At 49.4% G+C, this 25,121-nt stretch overlaps 1 protein-coding gene across 1 annotated transcript in view; it reads right to left on the reverse strand.

The window, feature by feature from the left end:
- Positions 1–25,121, reverse strand: part of RHBDL3 (rhomboid like 3) — a 50,401-nt gene that overhangs the window by 16,232 nt on the left and 9,048 nt on the right. Inside the window, exon 3 of the mRNA XM_088537988.1 lies at positions 3,036–3,194. Coding sequence (XP_088394114.1) covers positions 3,036–3,194 — 159 coding nt within the window. The remainder of the gene's footprint in view (positions 1–3,035; positions 3,195–25,121) is intronic.

Genomic DNA, 25,121 nt, shown 5'->3' on the forward strand with positions numbered 1-25,121 from the left:
GAAATCCCATCTGAAACTGCTTTCTGACATTCTTATGAGTCCTAGTGTAGAAGCAGAAATGGATATGATTGCAGCATTATGTTTTATAACTATGTGAAATGAATCTCATATATAGAGCAGAAAAATAATTCCCTGAGAGTCGTCTACCCGATTTCCTTTAGTGTTTTGCAAATCAAACCAGGAGATTTTAGCTTCCCCCTATTCATTACTCAAATTATTTATGGAGGAATTTCCAGGGGTCTATTCCCTTCTTGTAGATTCCTATCACCAAATTCTTATAAAGCATCCAGTCTCAGAAATTCAAGCCACTTTGCTGTGTTTTGACCAGGCATGTGTGTGTGTGTGTGTATACCTGGGTCTCCTGTTAAGGTAAGAAGTCCTATAATTACATTTCTGGTGGATCTGGAAGTTCAAAGCCCTGTTTGAACAGGAGGGCAGCACCTGGTTTTGCTCAGTAACAGCCCTTTCCTTGGGGACTGCAGCCAGCATGTGAGCGGGCAGAGGTTTTGGTGCTGGCGGTGTGGGAGCGTGTGCATGCAAGCCATTCTGCCTGCCCTCTTTGGGACACTGGCGTAAACAAACTGTTAACACTATTATTCAGTGGGGTTTCTTGCCTGGAGTGCCTCCTGGGAATAATCATTTCATAGTTATGGCTGCTTCTGCGGTCACTGATAGCATCTCTCACCAACGGACTCTCTGGTAGACAGCCAAGCACCCTGCAGAAGCAGCACCCTCTCTTATCATTCACATCTAGCGAGTCCTGCAAAGATCCAGTTCTGCAAAGCTGGGGGAAAGCACCCCCTTCTTCATGAAAATTAACAAAGCTGGGAGAAAAAAAAAGAGGTGATGATACCCTAGGCACCTACCTAGTTGGATACCTGAGTTATTTTGATCCCTGGTGATTAAGCCTTACTTCCCACTGGGTGCATGACAGCCGTTGTCTTCCAAGCTCCATGAGCCAGTGTGTGTCACAGGCAGCAAACCCGCTCCCTCCACCCCCAGGATTGCAAAGAAGCCCCTCAAAAGGTCGGGGAGCAGAAAACTAGGGAAGAGAAAAGGAGCCCTAAAAAAATGGATGGTGTAAATCAATAATTACAGGAGGAGAAGAGAGAAGAAGAAATGCCATTTATAAGTAATTTAATGTTCTGGCATCCACATTGACTATTGATTAGTGAGGGCAAAAAATGCAGATGAGGAGGGGCTGATGATAGAAAAATCAATGTTCTCTTTACAAGATTCATTCAACAGCAGTGAAGGAAATATGCTGCACTGCAAAAGTCACTTCAGATTGTTATGAACTGGCACCATCTCCCCTTCCCCAAAGGGGAAAGATGTCCAGGCCGTACATCTGCCTTCCATGAGCTTGCACTACTCTCAAGCTCCGTGGTGCGAGGATGAGGCTGGTGCAGAGGAAGAGCCCAGTTCTATTCCTGAACCTGCTGCCAACTTGCTGGCTGGCCTTGGGCCATTGATTCTGTAGAGGGAGCTGGATGCACCTCTTCCTGCTACCGAAGTGTTGTGCAGTTTGATTAGCAAAGGGTTGCACGGTGCTTTGAACATAGCAAACTCTATAACAAGCAACTATTACGATAAATACTCTGCTGATCACAGAGTACTATTGACCTGACCATTTATCAAAACCTGGAGCTGGAGGAAACGCACTCACTGTGATCCATTTGATAGTTGGTTCATTTATTTTACTGTGTACCTAAAGGCATGCAAGGAGCTAACAAGACAGCTTGATTAGATCCAGCAAATCTACTTCACCGTATCACAGTAATTTCACCTTCGCCCTGACCACTGCCTGATTGAAGCTATTAGCTAGGACCTTGACAACCCTGCCCTGCTATCATTCTTTTCTGATTGATGTGGGACAAGACATACAGAAGAATCTTTCTAAACCAAGAACACAATGCATGAGTGACTACAGATGAAATGGGGGGATCAAATCCCCACGCTCACTGGAGGAAGACAGAGAAATGCAAACAATTTTGCTCTGCATCAAGATTATGTCCAACATTTCAGCAAAATCTTAGAAGTGTCACTGACATTGCCTAGATATCTCCTACTGCTGTGCTGTCTTCTGGAACTGATGTGGGAATTACAGAGGCAGGAGAAACAGGGCAGAGCTGCTGCTTGGGAAATCAGCGATGACTGGAAAAATGGTGGGGGAGACTTTCTTGATGTGCATGAGACCTAGGAAATGTGCCCTAGCCCAGCAACAAAAATGAAGCTGTACTTGTCACAGAGGGAGCTCATGTCACAGCCTGGCTGGACATACAGCCCAAGGGAGGGTAGGTCCTTCCATTCCTGCAGGACAGAGTTACACTTCCATTGTGCTCCTGCTCCGGAAGGTTGTTACAGCTGCCTGACCGGCAAACAACGTTTTTGGGATATACTGTGTGTCTACAACATACGTGTCTACATCTGGGCTGACTGGCCAGATGTAGACACGATACAGCAGAGAGATAAGAAGCCTCGATAAGAAGCAGAGAGATTCCTTCAATAACTGACTCATCAGCAGAGTCATTCAGATCATGGCTCTAGTCTATCAGAGACATCTCATCTGGGAAAACGAACATGTTTTAGAAACACGTCTATTCCTGTTGCTGTAAACGTCTACAACAGCACAGTATGACTCCCACCCAGCAAGTCCACACAAATTATCTGTATATTTTGTTTGAGAGCGGGGAAATCCCTAGATACACCAGGAGACAGTCAGATTGACAGATCTCTGGCTCTTTGTGACAGCCACCAACTGATTTTGAGAACAGGAGCTTACTTGTAGAAGCTGCTGTCTCATGCTCCTCTTACAATAGGTCCCATGAGTCCTTCCCATGCAAACCTGTTTCTTTGGAAAATCATCAGCAACTTTGCTTGTGGCTCAAGAATTCAGCTGCCACTGAGTGCGTTAGAGAGCCCTTGCAGAGTATGATGCAGGGATGCAGCAAACACTTGTGTTGACAGATCTCTCACTGGCAAGCTTTTTAAATATAGCAAAGGCCTGACAGGTCCTGCCAACACGGAGCACTCACCAGATTCACGAAGTCCTGGTAGCAGATCCTCCCTTCGGAGTTGCTGTCTGCCAGGGCCAGGAGGACCTCCAGCTTGTGGGGGTCCAGCTCTGAGCCGTGTCTCTGAAGGAGAGAGCGAAACTTCTCGGTGCTGATGTAGCCGGTGTTGTCAGGATCGAACTGGGGATAGGAGGGAAAAGTGACAAGATTAACTTCTCCATTTTACACACAGCTCTGGCGTCCCACACACTCACTACTCACTGCAGATCCACAGAGGTGCCAGGGGCCATGCAACCCCCTCACCTCCGGCTCCCTTTCCTGCCCAGGGACCTGCAGAGCACCCTGCTGCAGAGAGGGCATCACCCACAGCATCACCCTCAGTCCAAACTTCAGCTCAGCCAGCCCCTCTCACCTTCTTTTCCACTGCATCACTTTTTCTCCCGGCTATTTTTTTACATCCCTATCTGGTCCATCAGGCACACAGGAGATGCAATCTGTGAGACACAACCCACTGAAAACAGTTTGCTCTTGTATTTCCTAACACTGCAATTGCAATCCCTTCTCAAGACCTTTGTCTGCTCAGTATTTCTGATAGTTTTCGACACCACCTTAACAAGTACCTCCCAAAATTATAATGCTTTTACTGCTGAAGATATCTTTATTTTGGGATGGATTGTGAAGAGACTCTTTGGATAGGGAGCAATGGATAAACATCATGTTAAACCAAATCTGACAAGAAAGCCACATACTATTTCCAGAAGGTAAATCAGATTCATTAGAAGGGAAGTCTCAAAGATGAGATTTGGAGTGAATCTCGCTTTGCCCAAAAACATCTGTTTTCTCTCAGACTCAATGGCTCACCTCCTAAAAATGTCCCTGAGCAGACGGGACAGCACGGCAGGGCCGTTGGAGCCTCCTGCGGGCACGGCTGCTTCCAGCGACCCCCAGGCAGTGCAGAGCCCCCGAGAGCGCCGCGCGGGGCCGAGCCCGCAGCCAGGCACGTCGCAGCCCCACGAAGGCAGCGCTGGCACCGCACCAAGCGCGGCTCCCACGCGCTTTGAACACCAGCGGGCACTGGGGCGGCCGGCGCTAGCCGCGGTGCGGCCGCTTCTCTGCCAGCTCTCTGTTGCTGGGAGATTCGCCTTTGATTTTGCAAACTTGGCTCTGGGCACCCTGGCGCTCACTGGCCTCTCTTTGTAGATAATGATATCAAGCTTGTTGGCTGGATTCAATGGCTGTCAGGGGGCAGGCTGGGCAGGAGGGAGTCTTTTCATGGAAACATGTGGGACATGAAAGGCCCTGGTAGAGCCAAGAAGTTCCAACCAATCCTCACGCTTTCCTAATGGAGAACAAAAGCTGGGCAGGCGCCAGGCCTTGGACCAGAGCAGCGGAGGAGCAGCCGCCTCGGCAAGGGCGGGCTCGTAAGGGCGACAGGGCCAAAGACGCTGCCAGCAGCTGGTGCTGCTCTAAACAGCTCTAAAACAGGCCGGCCCCGGGCACGGCCCTGGCCCGCAAGGCCAGACGAGTGACCTGTGCAGGGCCAGAGCCGGGCGCTTTCCCCACCATCTGCCAACGCTTGTTCTGCCCTTGCGAGGTGGCCTGGATGTACCTTCCTGGCAGCTGGTACCCAGACACAAAGGTGGATTTCACTGACTGTTTACTGTTAAACAAGGGCTTAATATTAATCCCTGGAGAAGTGCAGCCCCCACCCCCCGCACTCCAGGCAGTCTGTTCTAATTCTTCAAGTTAACAGAACAGACCCCATAACCAGCCCCCAGGTTGTGACTTCTCAGCTCAGACTCACCCCTGATGCTTTCCGGTTCTTGGTGGGACTCCCAAGCCAGCCTAACCTCACTGTGTCCAACCCCAGGGCGCAGATAACTCAGGAAAATAATGTGTTATTAGCGTAATATCTGAGATGACCTTTTCTAAGGGGAATTTACAGAAGCAAAGAGATGAGTCATTCAGGGACTGAAATCCCACAGACACTGCTTGTTCATCCTTGTTACCTGAAATCATTTGACCCAACTGACATCTCTTAAAGGTACCACTTTAACTATGTCTTGATATTTAAGAGGCCAGAGGATATTTAAGGCTGGGACACAGCCATTTGTTCCTTGAAGGCCTAAATGCCCCCGTGCGTTGACGGCCGGGGTTGGCGCCCGCAGTGCGGGGCTGTCCCGCGCCGCGTCCTCACTGCGCGGCCGCAGGAACGGCCACCAGCCAGCCCGGGGGAACGAGGCTGTTTGTTTGTTCAAAGGGCAGAAGGGAGGCAGAGCTGATGCAAGCCCCATAAGCACAAAAGAGCTGCTCAGGTCACAAACCATTTTTCCCATACTTTGTTCTGCTTTAAAGCATGCTGAAAAGGAACATTTTGTGACCAAGAACAGAAATGACTTCAGAAGAGCCCACAAGGACACACTAACGAATCCAGCATTATCACCGCTAGCTCTAGAGCAGACACAGTCCTATTGCTCAGGATGCTCCTGCCTGTATCTGCTGGCTTTCCAGACCGACCAACAGACAGACAACCAAGGCTGTTTGGAAGCTATAAATGAGTCTCCAGTCTGAAGGTGCTTCTCTATCACACTAATAGCATTTATCCTTCCACTAATCATCTTGCAGTTTCTCCCACCCAAATCTAGGGAATATCAAAAAGTAGCTATTGTTTTTGATGCTGTAAATGCATTAGGTCTAGGAGCCTTTTTTCCTCTCACATTACTATATGGACCTTTGGTTTTAGGAGCAGGTTACACATACTAATTGAAAATAGGTTTGAAGTAAAGCAATGAATCTAAACAACACGGAAGAAGGAGTCAAGTAGTAAACAATCAGAATCTGAATTTAAAAGGGCTGCCTTTAGAGCAGGGTTAGACCACAGCTACCACAGGCCGGAGCTGAACATCTTTACTGTAAACTCCAGCTGTAAAAGAGCACCTTCATTCACACTTAAACATTTTTTTCCAGCATATAAAATGAAGGCACTTTGAAGTCACCTGTCACCACAGTACTCAAAACCCACCCCACACCTCACATCCCGCACCTCGAAGTGCCTCAAGCCCTGGTTTTGCTATCATAGCTAACCACAGAAGAGTCAAGGAGCTGAGCCAGTCCCACAGGACATGCTTCCCCTGCTCGAGGAGGGCAGTAGCTCACTGGAAACACTGCAGTCCCTGAGCTGTAAAAGAGAACACTGACCTTCACTAGACGCCTCAAGTGTTTATCCATGAGGATGGCAGTAAGAACCAGGTGTCCCAGCCAACCACCTTTGTCTTGCGGAGAGGACAGTGCCAGAGACAGGGCAGCCTGGCCGCTCCGAGCCCCAGGATGCGCTTCCCAGGTCGACTCTCCCGGCAGTGCAGTGAGAGGAGCAGCTCCCTTTGGCTCCCTCCAGCTGCAGCACTGCTGCCCCTGCCCCTCTCCTTGGGCAGACAATTGCAGCCCAATGCGCGGGGAGCAGCAGGGCTGCTGCCTGCTCCAACAATAAGACGCTAACGGCAATTTCATGCAAGGGTTCCTCTGCATTTCAATGACTATCACCCTTAACTCCCTTGATCCTCAAGCAGGCTCTTAAGCAAAAATGTAAACATGTTAATGACCGTAGCAGCCATCTGACCCAGGATACAAAATCCCCAGCCCCAAACAAGTTATTATTTTCCTATTCCTTCTTTGTTCTGGAGCAAACATCTCATCAAGTGAAGATACCACAGCAAAATGGCAAGACAAAAATAAGGTGAGTGGGCTGCAAATTTTGATGGAAAGAGGAAACGGGTAGTGAAAAAGAATTTGAAATCTCAGATTATTCCTCCTCTTTAATTAAAGACTCATCAGCCATGGCTGAGTGAGCAAGTAGGGTGGAGGCGGATGCTGCGGGCAGACAATGGGCATCGTGGGGACGCCGCTTCGCTCACGCAGCCGCTGCTCCTCCCCGCCCTGGCAAACAGCCCCTGGGAGAAGAGAGCGGCCGGAGAGTGAACAGCTGAACTGGGCATGACTAGGGACCCCTGGTTGGCTTTGGGACTGGTGAATTTCCTAGGAGCAAAGAATTTTCCACATTGCAGGGGTTTTGTGTCGGTATGGAGAGAGCCATAATTTGCCTTAGCAATGGGCAAGGTCCCAACAACCTGGTCTACCTTGAAAGTGGGCTCTAGGTTGGATTACTGCCTTCAAACCCAAATTATTCTAAGGTCCAGTGTTGTCCTCTGTTCGGGGAGAGACAAGCCTCGCAGTCAGGTTTTCTGGCACTGATGCCAGTTCTGCTCAAGATTAGGAGGCAGATCCTGCAAATAAATACTCTTAAACTTTAGCTTGCCCTCTTTTCATATGGAAATGACAACTCCTGCTTCTTCTTCCACTGGAGAGGAGCTGTCTGTAGCAGGTCTGCTTCCTGTTCACATGCAGGCCCCTTCCCAAAACTGGCCCTGGAAAAGTGAAGTTAATTACATGGGAAATCTCTTCATCTCAGAAGATTTCAGATGCCAGCTCTGATTCTTGCTGAACTTGAATTCAAACAACTAGATGGCTCAGTCTCCACAACCCAGGGAAACCAACATGCCTTCAAAAGTTCCGCACCATCTCCAGCCCCAAGGGTCACCTTGTAGTTAAATCAAAAGTCTCCAAGTCAATATACTGACATCTAGTTCAAGCCAAAGGAAAAAAAAAAGAAAAAAAAAGAAAAAAAGAAAAAAATTAAGACAGAAACAGAAATTCTCCCCAAGACAATTGTATGTCATACCAGAGCCCATTCCCTACCTTTCTCCAGTCTCTGGAGTTATGCTGGGAGTCAGTGAGAGCTCACCTAGAATTTTATTTATTATTATATGTGATGTCAGGATATACAGCATTTGCTGCTTTGATAGAGATTAAAGGAATGAAAGGAAGAAGATCAAAGCCTGCCTTATAATTCAAATGAGAGGGCAAAAATCAGGGGCTGTTGTAACAGGACTTCCCCCACTGTCTGCTGGTGATGACCTTCCCAGGAGCTTAAAGATCCTGCTCTCTTTTTGGAGAGCAGGAGGTGAGGACGAGAGAAGGATCCCTGGTGCAGGACAAGGCCAACCTTCTCCCAAAAGCAGTCAGAGCAGGATGTCCACTTTTCCATCTCAGAGTGCAGTCTCTCCATACCGAGTCAGCTGACCTGAGCCACTGGGACACATGCAGCAGAACATTAGTGCTCGTGATGCATGTCCTCTTCCCTGTAAATAATGAATTTACCTACCACAGCCCAGACAGCATAAAGTGATTAAGGGCTCTCCAGCTGTACTTTTAGTGTGTATTAGATTGCTTTGACCTGAGATGAACCTGAAGGCTGGAAACAACACCCAGCCCTCAAACGTCAAGTCACATTTAGGCACTGAGGAAATCCCCTCCCCTAACTCACCGGGAAGGGTCCCCACGGCTGTGAGCAGCACAGAGCACTAACCTGCTCTTCACTTCCTTGGGCAGAGGCATTTGCAGAACAGGCGGCCCGTCACCCAGCACCGGTGACGCTCTTGGTGCGCAGCACATGGCAAAGCGGAGCTGGGGCCAGTCTGGGATTCGCTTTTCCTCGAAGACCAGAGCAGCCCGAAGGGCTGGGCTCACGAGACAGCTGGCCAACGTGTAGAGGCATTTCTGCTCCAATTTACTACTTCTGCTCTCAGGCGGAGAGACAAGAAAGGAACCCGTATTGCTACCATCTGCTGTTACCTTCTGCAAAAGCCCTTTATCTGGACAGGGAGTGGAAGCACTAATTGGACATGAGTAGGACAATAAGAAGTGCAGCAGAGCTCAGTTGTTAGGCAGACAGGAAAGATGGCTTTAGGCCCAGGCTCAATTCTCATTACTGCCAAGATTTCCAGAGTGAGCCCAGGCACCTCTTGCAATGCCTTGGAAGGTGGAAGTGACATATCTGTGTGCACGAGACACGGTGCTGGAGGCCAGAGCAGAGCCCGACTGGATCCCGGCTGCAACAGCACAGGGTGATTAGTGAGCCACGAGACCAAACATGAACGGAATTGGCCTTCTCCCAAGGTTTCACATACTGCCTTTCCAAATCATATCACACATATCTAAGACATATCCAGCTTTTCAAAAGCAAAGCCGACCCAGAAAAACTGTCACCTACACTTTGTTGGGAAAGTTTATCACACCCAGCTGGGTACCTAACCCATGTTTCCTGGATCCAAGAACATTTGTAAGCATTAACTCTTCCACATATTTCCCTCTGCCTATGCCCATGCTAAGGCAGTACAACAGGGAGGAATGAGAGCTGAGATTCACTCGCAGGACCTGTCCAGCCACCTTGTGGTGCTCTGTGACTTGGTGACCCCCGGAGCAATCCCTCTGCATGGCTCTGGAGCAGCCTCCTGGCAGGAGGCTCGCACGAATCGGCCTCCAGTCGTGGCTGGGAAACTGAATTGAACACAGTGTTCAAGCCACCCGGAACTAAATTATTCAAAATACGCCACTGTGCTGGCTTTGAAGCCAAAGCTTCTCCCCAGAGGGAAGCCAGGGTAAACAGAGGCTGCAACAGCAGCTCTGGCGATGGAGGAGATGCAGCACTGAAAGTGATGGAGATAATTACGCAATTAACGAGACCTCATGGATGGCAGGAGATCTCCTCCATCCTGCCACAAGGCTTAATGTGAAGAGACATGTTTATAGACTGAGTCTGTTCCAGCTCTGCTGCTTCTTCTATTATTTATGGAAGTGCATTAAGTTTAATGGAAAGAAGTTGATGAATTCTGGAAAGGGTTTTTTTTTTTTTTTTTTTAGGTGGAAATACATTTTTTAATCTTGATCCATCACTGGGCACATTACACACTTGGCTGGACAGATGCCCTCGGCTGCAGCACCAGGCTGGACAGGCAGGGCAGGTTGTGGCCCAGACTCACACCACAAATCCTGCACTCTCAGGCCAGCTCTGGTGCTGACTGACTGTGACCTCAGGCACTAAGGTCTCTTCCCATGCTCTGCTCGTCTGGTCTAGGCCTAATGTTCCACTAGTTGTAAAAACCAGGACCTTGGCACTGGTAGGAATTTCTAGGTGTTACTACAATAAACAGGAGCAGCAGTGAATGAAATCTCATTGTGTATGTTGAAAAGACTATGCAACTTACTGAACTATTGGTACATTTCTAAGACTGTAGACAAAATAAAGCCCCCAAGACACCACCTAGCGACTGCCACAACCAAACCAGCTTGGACAGTTGGGACCTTTCCTTAAATCCCGAGACAAGAGGTGTAATGCTCCTTCCAGATCTTGTCAGCACTAGCCTGACATTGTTATACATGTATTTGCCCCAGCTTTCACTCTCCCTTTTGAATTCCTCGAGTTTTCAGCTCTCAGGAACCTCCTGAGGCAACGAGCTCTACAGTCTAATTAAAGTAAAACCCACTTTTCATTTGAATGGTGGAAAGCATCAAATATCAAAAGCTGAACACCAGCAAAATCTATACTACCCTGATGCCCAATATTCTCATTTGTTACCGTCTAATTATTGTTTATAACCTTTTTTTTTTTTTTAAACTAGAGAATCTCAAAATTCTGTACAAACATTAGTTAAACCTCTCAGGGCTTCCACATGGTAAGGGGCTACAGTGGGGAACCCCTGCCCTTCCCCACTGAAGTACAAGACAGTCTGGGTGGGTTACTGCATTTATCTGGGCTACTGCATTTTATTTAGAAGGCAAAGCATGAGAGTCAACTGCACAGGCTGGAGAGAAACAAGCTCTAATCATGAATGATATGAAGACATTAAAGAGAAATCAGAATAGCTGTTCAGCTGGGGCTTTATTTCGCACCCAGTTCCTGCAGTCAGGTTACCACCGGGTTACCTAAGCGTGGACAGGCATTTCTGTGATCCTCACTGCTGACAACGCCTCCCGCGACAGCAGAGCTCCCGCTAGCACAGCCGGGAGAGCCCCGTTTCCTCATTCAAGTCAGGCATTTTGATCAATGTTAGCTAGAAAAAGTAGCATGGGCAGCACTGATGCAAAGAAGTCGGGGTAGTCAAAACATTTCTGTTCTGCATTTGGACAAAAGCCTGATGAATTATCCCTATCATATGATGATGAGACGCTTTGTGTCCCAATAGCAACTCTGGAGAGCACTCCACAGCACCTGCTCAAGTTGGAGAGTTTTGAATCAGCAGGTCTGTATGACTTGTATCCAGCAGGTTTTAAAAAGCCTCTGCAAGCCTAGGAACACTGGGGAAAACACCAAAATCCACCTTTCCCTTTCTTCCACTGCCCTTCCTACCATGTTCCAAAGCTCCAGGACCTTCCCAAGCACAGTGGGGGATACAGAGACATCCCCGTTGCTCCCAAAACTGCAGGGCTGTGACAAGAATTTAAAAGAACAAGCAGGACTGTCAGTCTGATGGCAAGCCCGAGCAACAGACAACTGATAGTGAGTAATGTGTAATTAAAGCAGGACTAGCCTAATATCAGGCAGCTGGGGTTACAGAAAATAGATTATGTTGAACTGATGCACTTTGGGTGAGAATATAAGCTTGGTGCAGACTGTAAGATGAGATCATTGATATAACACATTTCTGCAAAGCATCTGACACCACCAGACAGCACCATATTTCAGGACTTGCAGGGACACAAACTCAGCTTGACACACATTCAGCACACTGAAAAAAATGGCTATTTGATGGGTCTCAAGAAAACCCTAAACAAGCGACCTAGCGTCACACAGAGGTGTTACTAACGCCATGAGAATTCCCTCTTGCCTCTAGACTCGGGAGAAAGCACAAGGTAACTGCACAGTGCTCACAAGGAGCCAAAGCAGCAGTAGCGCAAGGACAAGCCGGGGCTTTGGGTAAAGCTGGATGCTTGCAAACAACAAGTATTGCTGCAAAAACAAACAGAAAGCCACATGGCCAGGAGCCAAGAAGGGCAGCCAGCTGACACGGGGATGCCATCTTCTGACGCAGCCGCTTTGAGGGAAGAACCTTGTCATTTGTTACTCTGACTCGGCATGCTCTCAAGGTAACACAATTCCCTTCAGAAACGGGAATGAGACCGGCAGCTCTGTAAATGAGGTGACATTACCTCTGCTTTTGGCACTTCAGCTGCTGCTGCTACAAACCAAGTGGCTCCACTGACAGGATCGATTCATTTAGCGTATGAAAGGGAAGGTTAAGCAATGACTTGGTCACTGTCCAGAACAACCCTCATGGGGAACGGGAATTTGGCAGCACAGGACTCCTGGCTCTGACAAATGTATAACCACATCTAGGGGATAAAAGTCAAAGCTGGACAGCTTTAGATTAGAATAAGGTGATTGTTTTAACCATTAATAACTGAACTCCTTTAACACTGGAAAGTAGGTAGCCCAGCACAGCCCTCTCCGTGCCGCTGCCGCGGATGCTGCTGCTCCCGTGGCTCCAACACCAACCATGCTCAGGCCAGCGGTGCCCGGCAGGGTCAGCGCCCCTGGGCAGCCCGGGCACAGAGAACAAGGAATCCCTTTTACACACTCACCAGCCTGACACTAAACTGCACCGCGGCGTGGCTTGAAATTCCTTCTGCAAACAGCTGGCAGGGGAAAGGCTCCTTCTTGCAGCACTGACAAGACCTCGCAGAGCCCAGCCCTGCGTGAGCACCACGAGGGGCTTCTCACTGCCGCAGGTAAGAGCAGCAGGTCCCCTCGTCACAACTCCCCACACAGCGAAGTGCTTGGCCCACTCAAACCCTTGCTCAGCCCGCTCCCCTCTCTGCCCTCACCTCATTCCTGCCTGCTTTACTGAACTAAACAAATTTCTCTTGTGTACAGGGCTCACACAGGCTTTTGAAAGTACCTGCTTCCTCTAGCGAGCCTGTGTGCCCTTTTATTTGAACAAACTGGTCCAAACTCACCACGCAAAGGCAAAGCCCCCGGGCACCCGCAGGCAAGCCGGCCTCCCCCTGAGCTTCCCTGCAGCCGAGGGACCTGCTCCATCAGCAGCCTGGGTGACACCCGCTCGGTCCGGGGCACCCGCGGGATCCTCACCGAGTGCTGCGGGTCCAGGCTGCTGCGGTCCCATCACCAGCACAGGGCCGCGGTGCAGTGAGAGGGGGAAGCAACAAGCCCTGGTTACTGTCCTCACCAGCCCCCTTTGCTGGGAGACACTTAAATCACCTGCCCAAGGGCAGGGATGGATTTCCAAAACTGAAAGTCCAGCACCAAATGGCCCAAACACAGATGATTAGAAGGAGGAGGCAGAGAAGTCGCAGGTAACGAGCATAATCAGAGAGCTACACACCTTAGATGAGAGCAAGTTACATTTCTCAAGAGCAAGAGCTTTAAAGCAACTCCCTAAAGAGTCACCTCAAGGCTTAAAACCAAGAGAAAGGAACCAGGAGGGGAGACAGACAAAGAGAGAGGAGGCAGACGAGCAAACCTCAATAAATACTCTTCGCATTCAAGGACCAGGCTGCACCCAGAGAGGGAAAGGGGCTGAGAAAGAGTCTTCTCACTTGCAGGGTACAACTAGAGAGAGAAACCCACCCCACAGAGCCCCACCAGGCTTCCAGCTGGGGTTAAGCAGCCCATGCCTGGGGCACAGCATCCTCCGGGACCGCGGGGCACAAAGAGAGGACGGCCCGGATGGCCGGGGGAAGCGGGATGCACGAGCAAGGCGAGCAGGGACGTGAACGAGCAGAAGGGGGTGGATGGCAGCGAGGGCACCGTCTTTCACATGGGGCAGAGAGCAAAGGCAGACCTCAACGGGGAAGAGTGAAAGAAACTGCTTGAATGCAAGGGCAAAGAGGGAGGGGAAATGAAGCAAAGAACAGAGTGGCACAAAGTGAAACCCTGCAGACAGAATAGCCTCCCATGTGGACTCGACAAGGCCTTAGAGAGAACAAACAAGCAACACAGCATGAGCTTTAATCCACAGGCAGAAAAGCTGCCCAGAGCAGACAGTGTTACCATCTTCTGTCCCTTTATTTTCTCCCCACCATCAGGCACCTTCTCTGCTCCGAGCCAACAAATTCTCATGAACCCAGAGCAATCCAAACAACAGACACCAAAGGTTGCGCGGCCTCCGTTAAAGAGGCCTGCAGCAAAACGGGGCCAAGGGCACAGAAGCAGCTGATGGGATGAAGCAGTTGGTAACAAGGGGGCAGCCCGAGAGATGCACGTGCACCTTTGCCTTGGGATAAGGGGCAGTTTACATGTATAACATTGCTGGTCATCATCATTTGCAAAACTTCTCACTCATTTCTAAAGCCAGGGTAAATTCCCCAAAACAAAACTTTTCTAAACAAAAACTTGGAAATTTTAGTCACGCCAAGACTTTCTCATGAACTTGTCTTAGTTCTGCCCATTGACTGTTTAGAAGAAATTCCTCCAGCTTCTACAGTGTCAAAACAACAGGCATAATCATTTTCAGATTATTTCATTAGACTGTCATTTGAGTTTTTATGTTAAAGTTGCCCTAATGATTTGGCATTTGGCTCTGGTCTAAGAAAATATTTTGCTAAAAGAGAAACAAAACATTTTTCTAATTTGGGCAGAAATGCCAACAAAAGTTTCAATGCCACTAATTCACCCCCTTCCATCCTTTTCATTGCTGGGGACACTGAGGTGCAATGATAGGAAGCAGATTAAAACTGCATCACCTGCTATTTTTTTTTTCCAAGTGTGTATGTTTAGATAGGTCAGGACATCAATAATCCTCCAGGGTTTATCAGTCACCTGCTCCATGATCTTGTGCCAAATCTCATTTTTCTCAACTGCAAGGCAAAAGATACAGTGACTCAGGCTACAAGGCCTTAAATCATGGCCCTTTACTTCATGCTCAGAAAATCTTGCGTATTTGTCAGGAACAACCATTCAAAGGCTAATTCAGTGTCTGGAGCTCATGTTTCCCTTGCTCACAGATGTACTCGACTGTCACTCCAGCTAAAATAAGAGGTCAGAGAAATGAAGGTAGGACATAGCCCTCAAAAACAAACACAATGGAAAGAAAAATAAATTTAAATCTAAACCTAAGAGCTGACTCTGCTCTGCCTTTTCAGCACATTGTGGAAGTCAAACATTAAACTGTTTCTGAAGTGTTGCTAGAAGAACCACAAGGTGTCTGTGTGTGCCCCAGCTTGAGGCTCTGGTTCTACTTCCCTTGCTTACTTGATGCTTCTTGCACCAACCATGTTAAAGATCAGTATAGCTAATTTTAAGCAAACCAAAGCAAGCATCCTGGAACCAGGGCACAAAAAGTGACTCATCTGAGAAAACCTACAAGGATTTTAATTTTTTAATGGAACAGCAAAGCAGCTCCTGAGAAATCTGAGCTGATCATCAGTCCATTTCAAAGAGGTCCATAAACACAGAACAGGGATTTGGGAACTGGCTGCTAGCAATCAGGTCTCCAGGACATGCTGCACTTTGCAAGGGTGATTTGTGCTCCATGATCCACAGTGGCTCCACCGCCCCCAGCTCAGCAAACAGCCGCTTTGTGCATGGGGAAACCAGGGCAGAGAGGCCAAGTCAGTCACCCCAAGGTGCAAGAAACTTAAAATGCTCCTGAAGCTGAGATGAGCTGCGCTGTGCTCCAGCCACCCCTATGACGCACTTCTGCACTGCCACCTAATAACTGAGCAGTAAAAATTAGGAAGTACTAATTGCTGGAGGGGAGATTTTTAAGGAGAGGTCAAGAAAGAATAGAGGTCAAAGCACGTCTGGGAAGTACAGCAAGCGTGGGGATATCCATGGACCACACAGAAGGATGTACAAGGGGGGGTCTCCTCTGGAAAGGGCAGTGAGGAGGGGAGGGGAGCCAAAGCTGGGAAGCAGTGAAAGGATTTAGGGATGAGGAACGGGTGGGATGGGCACGGAAATAGCAAGCAGAGCTTTAATTTCTACAGGCGCAGTCTCACGAGCCAGGATAAAAATAGTCTTAATGAAAGAAAGAAAAGAAAAGAAATGTTATCTCAATGGCTTAAAGTGACAGGGGAATACTAGTCAGCCAGGGGGATTTTCACTTAAAAATAATTCAAAAAAAAAAATCCAGCAATGCTTCTAAACTATGTGATTGTCTTTTAACATTTTCTCCAAGAATCCCACAAAATTAAGCCCTTTGGTGTAAACTACTGGATTTGCTCCATCTGGACTTGGCTATCTTTGAGACTTAAAGTGTGAGGCAGATTAGATTCAAGGCTTCCGTTTAGACTGGGAGAAGGGATAAGACCTTTTTGCACCAGCTAGCGCCAACACACACAGCAATCCTCTCCAGGGGGATGTCCTCAAGGCGCAGAAAGCTCCAGCCAGGCTGGCCTAGCCATGAAGGAGTCACCAGAGCTGCTGATGCAGCGAGGCTGCACTGTGCCCCCAGGGCCTGGCTGCTCTGCAAGGCAAAGGGTACCCTCTGCACCACTCATCCCTTGTGAACAGCAGCAAAGTTCTCCTGGGATTCCTTAGGACCTGATTAGGGAGCAGGTGAGCAGAGGATCAGCAAGGCAAGCGGAAACTCCTGCCTTCCTGAACGCAAAGGGATTCCCTCGCACTCTCCATTCGCGCAGAGAAGAAACACAGGCTGTGCAGGAGGCAAACTGAGGGAAAAGAAGTATCCTATCCCAGGCCTGGACTCGGCGAGCACAGTGCAGCCCTTGGCTTCGCTCCAGGACACTCAAAGCACAGACTAAGCACCGTTAAGAGTGAAGGAGATGGTGCTTTTGCCAAGAGCTAAGTTCTGAGGCCCAGGAAATCCCGGCAGCCAAGGTGGTAAAGGAAAAGCAAGCAAAGCTACAGGAAAGCACGTGTTTGATTTGTGGGCACATTAGCCGCCTAGGGAGCACGTTACCGTAAGTTAAGAAGTGATTTCTCAGCTCCTGCTGCCAGCACATCCTGCGCTGCCACGTCCTGGACTGAAGCGCCCCATCCACGCAGCAGAAGCCACCCTAAGAGCGGGGGACGACTGCCCGGCCGGGGGGCTGCAGCTGCTGCAACGGGACCCCAAGTCTTGACAAGGCCACGCGTGGTGGCCGGCTGCAGGAGAAGCCCGTCCCAAGCCGAGGACACGCCGTCCCCAGCCACAGCTGGCCCCGGTGAGGGGAAACGGAGCTGAGACCAACTCTGGCCGCTGTCCTGACATGAACTGGAGCAAGAGAACTGAACCCACACGTGCCTGGCAAACCTCCCACAACCAGGATCCCCCTCTCCCGTCAATCCACTCCAGCCGTAATCCTCTGTGGAAAGATCCCATCAGCACCATGCTAAGAGGCAATCTTTCAAGCCAGATGCTAACAATTAATGACAGCAAAGATGAGAGAGGGAGGACAGATGGAGAACAGATATAACCAGGCTCTGCTCATCATGCTGAGCTACCTCAAGGAGCTGGACGGGAGACACAGGCAAGATTTTTAGCTTTGCTCAGCCCTGTAGAAACTACTGCTCTTAAAGAGGCATGGGACAAGCGTGAGCCAAAGGCAGCGTGAGCCTCCCTGACTGTTCCCCTGGAAAGGAAGCAGCAGTGGCCAAGCTGTGAAGCTGCTGTGGGAACTTCAGTATTTCTGTCCCATGCAGGACAGGCCCAAACCTGCCGCTGGTTTAAGCATTTAAACCCCGAGTCCGGGTGTATCTCCAGTACTGAGGGGGATCTGGAGCTTTCAGTACATTCCACAGACAAGGATTTCAACAGAAACCATCTTCAGAAATGGGATTACTCAGGCAATAGTGGGATTTGCAGCAGAACAGCTACCATGCATGCTAGCAAAATACCTGTGTTAGCTGGTTGTCAGCTCTTCGCCGCTCACCAAGGGAGGGAATGCAGCTGAAAAGCAAATTACTGCAAGTGCTCCAGCCCAAGCCCTTCCTGAGCACAGAGCACACCCTCCCTTGACACTCCACTCCCATGCTGGGAAATCTCACTGCATATATAACTACTTGTTGCAGCAAGCCAGGCAAGTACGACAGACTGGGCTGCTTTGGCGAGGTTCACTCCTGTCCCCTGTATAAGAGAATTCATTTGACTTAATATTAGTCTTTATTGTGGCAATGAAGATTATATGGCCATTTTAATGGACTGGCACTGCCTGCTCCAGCTCTCACATCTGGCAGCAGAATTTGGAAGCAGCCTAACTAAAAATGATTTCAGAAAACACCAGCTGGGGCTGTGAGGAGAAGCAGGGGCTGGTGGAGAGTTTCTGCACTCACACTTCTCTTCCCATGACACTCAGACAAGCTGAAGGGAGAATCCCTCCCACACTAGCAGCACAGTCTAGACACCCTTGAGCAGTGGTTGCAGCTAAGGGGGGACATCCCAAGGGCTCTTCCAGCCCTATGCATCCCACCGGTCCCTGTTCCCGAGCCAGGGGAGCCGGCTGCTGCACAGGGCAGCGAGCAGAGCTGCTCCAAGAGCCACAGCACCAGCACAGGACGCGCTGCAGAACTGGGGACAACTGGAAAGACAGGAGCAAAGGGACCGATGGCTCTTCTTGGCTATGGAGACATCAAATGCTTCCAGCTTCCACTGAACTCTATGACCTGAGATAAGGCTCCCATAGACCCGGGCAGTGCTGTTTTGAGATGAAGCCTCCACGAGGAAAGCAGCTGGTTTTGCCTGCGCTCTTGCCCACTGCCCCTTCCAACAACCACAATCTACAGATTAAGAGAGAGACGCACGGCCTGAGGGCAGAGCAGGCTGCGAATCCCCATGATCACAACCAGCAGGACGTCAGCCCAAACACCCCCGTTTGCCTCTCTGACTTCCCAAACACAGGAATGGAGAAGATGCTCTGTGAAGGGCCCACCTGCACCTGCAGGCACCGCACCCTGGTGCCGTGGGCCTGTCCCTGCTGCCCGCCTGGCAACACTGGTCCCTGCAGTCACCTTCCCAGGAAGGCACCCAACCGCGGACATCTCCTCACGCTGCCGACCGCGGACACTGCTGCCTGGGAGAACGGATCGGTCGGCGAGATGGATGTGGGACGTGGGTCGTACGTGGTTACGGTAACGAAGGGCTGCCCACGACTGAGCTCTGCTGCATCTCAACCACCAGCAGGTAGAGAGGTTGTGGCCAAGTACTTTTTCATGGTGGAAAGACACTGGCTGTTATCAAGGCTTGGAGCCAGGATTTCACCTTAGAAAAAAAGTTACATTAAGTCATTGAAGCCTCCAGGTAAAAGATCATTCAAGCTTGGATATCTTTTTCCTTTACACAACCTTATGATCCAATTCCCTTTGCATATTTGCTACTGCCCCTTCAGCCCTGGTGCACTTTCCTTCAGCTTTGCAGTGATTGATTCTTTGATCTTACAGTGCTGAGGGAAAAAGGAGACATGACCATGATGGTGAACACAGCCTCTCGACACCTGAGTAAAGGCAACAACCTCATGTGCTTGAAAAGTGACATGTAGCACATAAATGCTCTCCCAGGAAGGGAGGCACTCTCTGGGGGTTTCCTTTCATAAGATCCTTAGCAAAAGGAGCAAAAGCAGTAGTAGTATTCCCAGGTCTTCATGCTTAAAGAAAGACTAAAATTAAAACCAGGGAAAGCCCTTCCCCTTCTGAAATCAGTCACAAAATTAGCACGGGGCCCAAAGGAAGCAAATGGGGCCCCTTCCGCAGGGCCCGAATTTCATTTTGCAGCAGATCTGGACTATTTTAATGGCCTATTGAATCCTTTCCGTCCCCTACATCCCTCCAGGGAAGCCTAATAATGAAAATCTATCTACTAAAACTCAGCTTTTCCTGAAGAGCAGTATCGGAAGAGATCTCGGAAGACCAATATTTTTGTGGACACAGAGCATTTGGACTGAAGTGTTTTGTTTTAAAGTATCATTATGTATAGATTTTTTACTGCTTCTTTGGAATACACTTCATACAGAGAAACTGTAAGCAGTGCTGGAGCACAAAAGAGCAGCCACCCTTCTGAAACCACAGGGCCTCTCTGCTTGTATTGGTTTTGTAACAAATATAGCCTGAACCACTGAATTCCAAGTAAGGTATCCTCAGGCAACTTAAAAATTCAGGCAATCCTTCGCCATGCGACATTAAATGCATTCATTTTTACAAGCAAATTCCACCCATTAATGGCTCAGGCATCCTCTGCAGCTCCCAATTTACATACCCAGCCCGCAAGCTGCCAAGGGGCCAGTGGACGTGAACTACAGGAATACATTAAATCTGGAAAAGGAAACTAATGCCTATCATAACATAATGATCACATTTTCTTTACAAGCAGCAGCACAGAGCCTGTGTCTAACAAATGGATCCACCCTGTAAAGGCAGCCCAGCTGAAAAGGGGCAAACCCTGCAGTTACGGACTGACACGCCGTGCTCACAACTAAGTCACGTTCAAACCCCGTGCAAGGAGGAAACCTCTGAGTTTCAGTTTCATCAGCTCACTAAAACTCATGTCATTGCACATGGACTAAATTCAAGATCTCACCGTCACTAGGGAAGAGGATTTATTTGAATATGCATTAAAATCCTAGACCAAATTCTCAGCCTGCTGCCAAACCAGGCAGTATTATCTGTCTTAATGGACCAGTGCTTTTGATTCTGTGAGAGCAACAGTGGTGCTGCCACCTCTTTTATTCCTCCTGGAACAGAGCTATGCTCTGACCCCAGACCTATAGTTCCCTTTGCTTTGTATGCAGAAACAGAGACAAGAGAGACCTCAGCAGCCACCCCAGCCTCTGCCACCCAGCACAGGCGAGTGACTGGCTCCAGTGCTCCACGGACAGTCACAGCTTTGGCAAGGAGAAAGGCAACTGGTGCTGCCTACAGGACAGACCTGGGAGAATCTCCCAGGTCCCCCGTGTCCCAGCTGAGGGGACACAAGGCCAGACTCCTCCGTGACCGTCACGAATGGCCCCACGGGCACCGGGAGCCAGGTGGGAGCTGGGCTGGGGCTCGTGCCGAGCAGCTCCCACGGGACAGACGCAGCCGCCGCGGTGCTCGCAGTGGAACGGGCTCCTGTCGCACGGAGCAGCAGTGCCCAGCCTGACGCCCTGCGCCAAGGAGGGGAACTGGGTCCCTCCTGCCACTCCACCACAACGGACCATGCTGAGAAGCTTGCTAGGGTCCTCTGACAAATTCCTCCTCTTTCTTGGTAAATCTGTTCACCCAAGGACAGTCATTTCCATTGGTTGTAGTTCCTCAAAGTAACAGAGCTTCATAGCCCCCAAATCAGAACTTTTATCCTTCCTGTAGGAAGTTCTACCCTTCTTTTCAAAACCAAAGCTTTATAGCAACGAACCACAAAGTTTGTCAGGAGGAAACTACATCCTATACTCCAGACTTGAAACATTAGAACATTTCAGATTAAAAATAGCTCCCTTTTACACCGTCTGCCAGATCTGGGAGGGAGGTGAAAATCCACAGGGACTTGATTTGATGTGTGAAAAAGCAGAATCCTATCACAGTGAGTATGCACACATACTTATTTTAGGTCAAATAATAGCTCTGCAATAATACTTAGAAGAAAGAGAATAAAGCTTGGTACAGCCCCATATCCCAAGTACCACAATATTCAAGCACATCCACCACAAAGATTTTAGAAAACTAAAACAAAAGTAGTGGTATCTCTTGTAGCTCAGTCAGTTGCTTCCAACCTGTTTGCCAATAGCAGAACAGATATTTGCAATCTGAAAGAGAACCCAACTGAAGGGCAGGCAAGCAGGCAGCTGAGCACTCCTGTGCGGGGCTCCTGACGGGCTGTGCGAGAGCCACCTTGGGCTCCTCTTCCTGCTTGCTCACATTACAGCCGTTCCCTCCATCCCTCCTTCCAAAGCGGTAGAGGATGGCAGAGGCCGGATCACCTATAATGTTGCTAAACATCGCAGCCATCCATCACTGGCAAGGAAACAGTACTGGAGCACTCCATCCCTTCTCCAATGGGATCGTCACAACTGGCACAGAGAGAACACCCCTATTAGGGAAGGGAGGGCTGGAGCTCTGCTGACTCGCTGTTTCCCTGCTAGCATCAGAAAAACACTTAGCATTCCCACTGGGAAAGAGCTTATTCAGCTACACTTCACAGGGAAAGAGGCTGCGCGCAGAGTGACCTCAGAAAGCCTCTCTCTCAATCCGTGGCAAACACCCTTCCTTGAGTGAACTTCTTGGGCTCAGGGTGGTTTTGCATAATTCAGGCTGTTTCAGGCTACAAGAAACCATCCAACACAGCTTTGTATCAACCTCCACCCACACCTCAGCTACATAATAAATAAGGAAAGAGAACATGAGCCCCAAGCAGGTGTTCAGGTCCCCAGTGATCGGCAGAGCCTGTCAAGTGCTATTGTGGTCTTTGCAGTCAGCCAAGGAAATACTTCATGCACCGTACTACATGCCTGCTCATTAAATACAGGCTTATAAGTCCATAAAGTCGCAGTTGCTTGCAAGTGCAAAATAATTTTTTGCATGAACTAGTTTGTTTCACAGTAGGCCCAAATGTTAATTAGTTTTGCCAGTTTTATTACTCTACATGGTCAAATAACAGCCTGGAGCTGCCAGTCAGCTGGAACCACATAAGGTCTAGAAAATCCTCACTTTGCTTTTCAGGACTGTTTTCTACGGCCATAAATCAGCAACCAGCAAAGGAGTTTCTGCTCTAGCTCTTTCTGGTCACCAGCAGCAATCCTTAAGTGACCCCATAAATCAGCTCAGCAACGGCAGCTCTCAGTTCAGGTGCCACGGGGGCGGATAGGGCTGGAGGAGGCTGTTTCAGGCTCACACAGCCACTCCTCGGGAGACATTTTTGCTATTGCTGCCCTGGGGGAAGGTGTCCCGTGTACCTGCCTTGTGGAGAGGGGCTATCTGGTGTTTACAGCCCTCCAGCCCTGCTGTCCCAGGTGTAACCACGAGGCCCTTCGGCGACTGCCCCACCACAAAAGCTGTTCCCTAGCAGGCTCGGCAGGTAGATGCTCACACACAACCACATCACGCTGGCTCCCGAGCACTCCGCTCTCGCTCCGAGCACACAGGCTCTTCAGTTCAGAGCTTTCCAGGAGCCTGGGTGAAATGTTTACTCTTCCACTGCACATAATATCGATTCCTCCACCTGAGAGAGGAGTGAGAATCTCCTGCTCCCTGTAGGCAACAGGCAATTAAGCCATTAAATATCACAGCAAAGTTTGTTACACAAACTACGGTTCCCAGCAGCACCGGTGCCTAATTGTGAAAGATCAGAGATGCTTCCTCAGGGATCAATGCCCTGAGAAGCGCAAGAGAGCAGCGGTTTGATGACAGGCGCAAACAGTTTTGCCTCCAGCAACCTTACTTATTTTCCCCATGCACTTGCCTTGCTCAGAAAACTTCAGAGTAATCGCTACATCGAGTGTGTTGAGTAGCAAAGAGCATGAAGAACAGTTCCTAGGGGAAAGATTGATCTTGCTTGTTTAACATCGGTTTCATCCATCATTACTTTTCTCACCAGCAGCACAGGGTCACTGCAGACAGCTGTTCCTAAGCAACAGGAACATATACTACGAATATAGCCATACTCCATAGCTTGTTAGTGCAGGGAGGAATTTGAAGGAATTCAAGGTGCAAGTGAGGCCTTGGTACACTTTTGTTCCCCCAGTGCAGCAAACAGGAGCTGCTGGAGCTCAGGGGTAGGGAAGGTGCACAGAGTTACTGTCATAGAGGCCAAGCTGTTCAGAGGAGCTGGATGCTCAGATCCCATGGAGTCCTTTGGAGGAATTTCATATCCTACAAGAGAATATCAAGCCAAATTCTCCAGCTGAAATCACAATGCTGTCAGAGAAATAAATTACACAGCTGGAATCTGGCCAAGGCAGAGATGTTTGTGTCTAGTCTCACAAAAAAAAATATCAGCACTAAGCGGCAGCGATCACGAGCATTCAGGATCTGGCTTCACCTTTCAGCTTGACACATCCTCTCTGGTGACAGAATATCCCCAGCGTCACCCAAAGCAGCTGAGCTGGAGGGGGTGTTGCTACCTCGGAAATCCGTGAAGGAGGAGGATAGTGGCTCTCCCATGTGCTGGGGATTGAACAGGCACAACCTGTTCACAGGTTCACAGCACAAATCCAGCACATTCGGCGCTCAGCTTCCCAAGCAGCCTGTCCATACACTGGTGCAGGAAAACAGCCCACCATCCACAGCCCGTCAACTTGGTCTCGTGGCGCGTTGGCATCAAGCTGAGTTCAGACCAACACATTGTATGATACCTACTGAAGAGGCGGAGAGAGATCACAGTTTCCTTGGCTGCTGTCAAACTCCAGCACGCCCACTGCTGCATTTAATTTGCAAACGTGCCCTGGTACATTTGCACCGACTGCAAATACAGGAAAGCAATGGGAACATAATACCTCCTACCAGAGAGGAAGGAGAAGAGCTTGCTTTCCAGGGCCAAGAGAGAGTAACTTTAGAAGCCTTGTAAATGTTACAAGCGTCAGTGATGAAGGAAAAGACCTCTCAACTGTTCCAACTCACCCAGCAGCTGGGTTTGTGCCTCTGGAGACAGGATGATCTCTCCCCCTCCCATCCTAATGGGGCACAGAGTTACAGAGCACAAAGCACCGGCTTATTTGCAGAACAGCATCAATTCAGACGGTGTTTATGGCTTCCCCTGCCTTCTTTCTGAAGACACAGGCTTAAATGTTCTTATTGCTTCAGAATTTGAGAACAATGCATTAGCCAGGACCTATGCACCTAAAAACCACCCAGCACATGCAGCTGAAATGGCAGTTTGCTCCCGCAGCCCCTCACTGCAGCTGGGAGCAGGAGGCAGCAGGGACACAGTGCTCTGAGTGCAGCCTGTCCTCCCTCCCGCCGGCTGCACGCTGGAATACGCGGAATTCCAGGCCCCGTTCACATGGCGGGCACACAAACGCGCACAGAGTCAGAAGCCTCCCGAGGCTTCTACAAATCTAGAGACGTGGAGCTGCCAGTAACTCACGAGCTGTGTGAGTGACTCACCCTCCATGTGCTTTTCTGTTTGTTATGACTCCTGAAAACATTTCAGGATGCGCCTCCCTTTACCAGACGGAGTTGTTTGCTACACTGCTGATGGCTGGTTTATAACGACAGCTTTTCCTCCCAGCTTCACACTCGTGGCTATTGAGCCGAGCCAACAGCCCAGGCCCGGGCTGTTGGAAAGCTGCGAAGAGCTGGGAAGCTGTAAACACAGACGCAACCCCAGAGCCTCAGATCCAGCCCGGGGGCTG

Source organism: Tinamus guttatus, unplaced genomic scaffold (genome assembly GCF_059628265.1).
Source record: "Tinamus guttatus ecotype Peru unplaced genomic scaffold, ASM5962826v1 Tinamus_guttatus_pri_ptg000045l, whole genome shotgun sequence".
NCBI lineage: Eukaryota > Metazoa > Chordata > Aves > Tinamiformes > Tinamidae > Tinamus > Tinamus guttatus.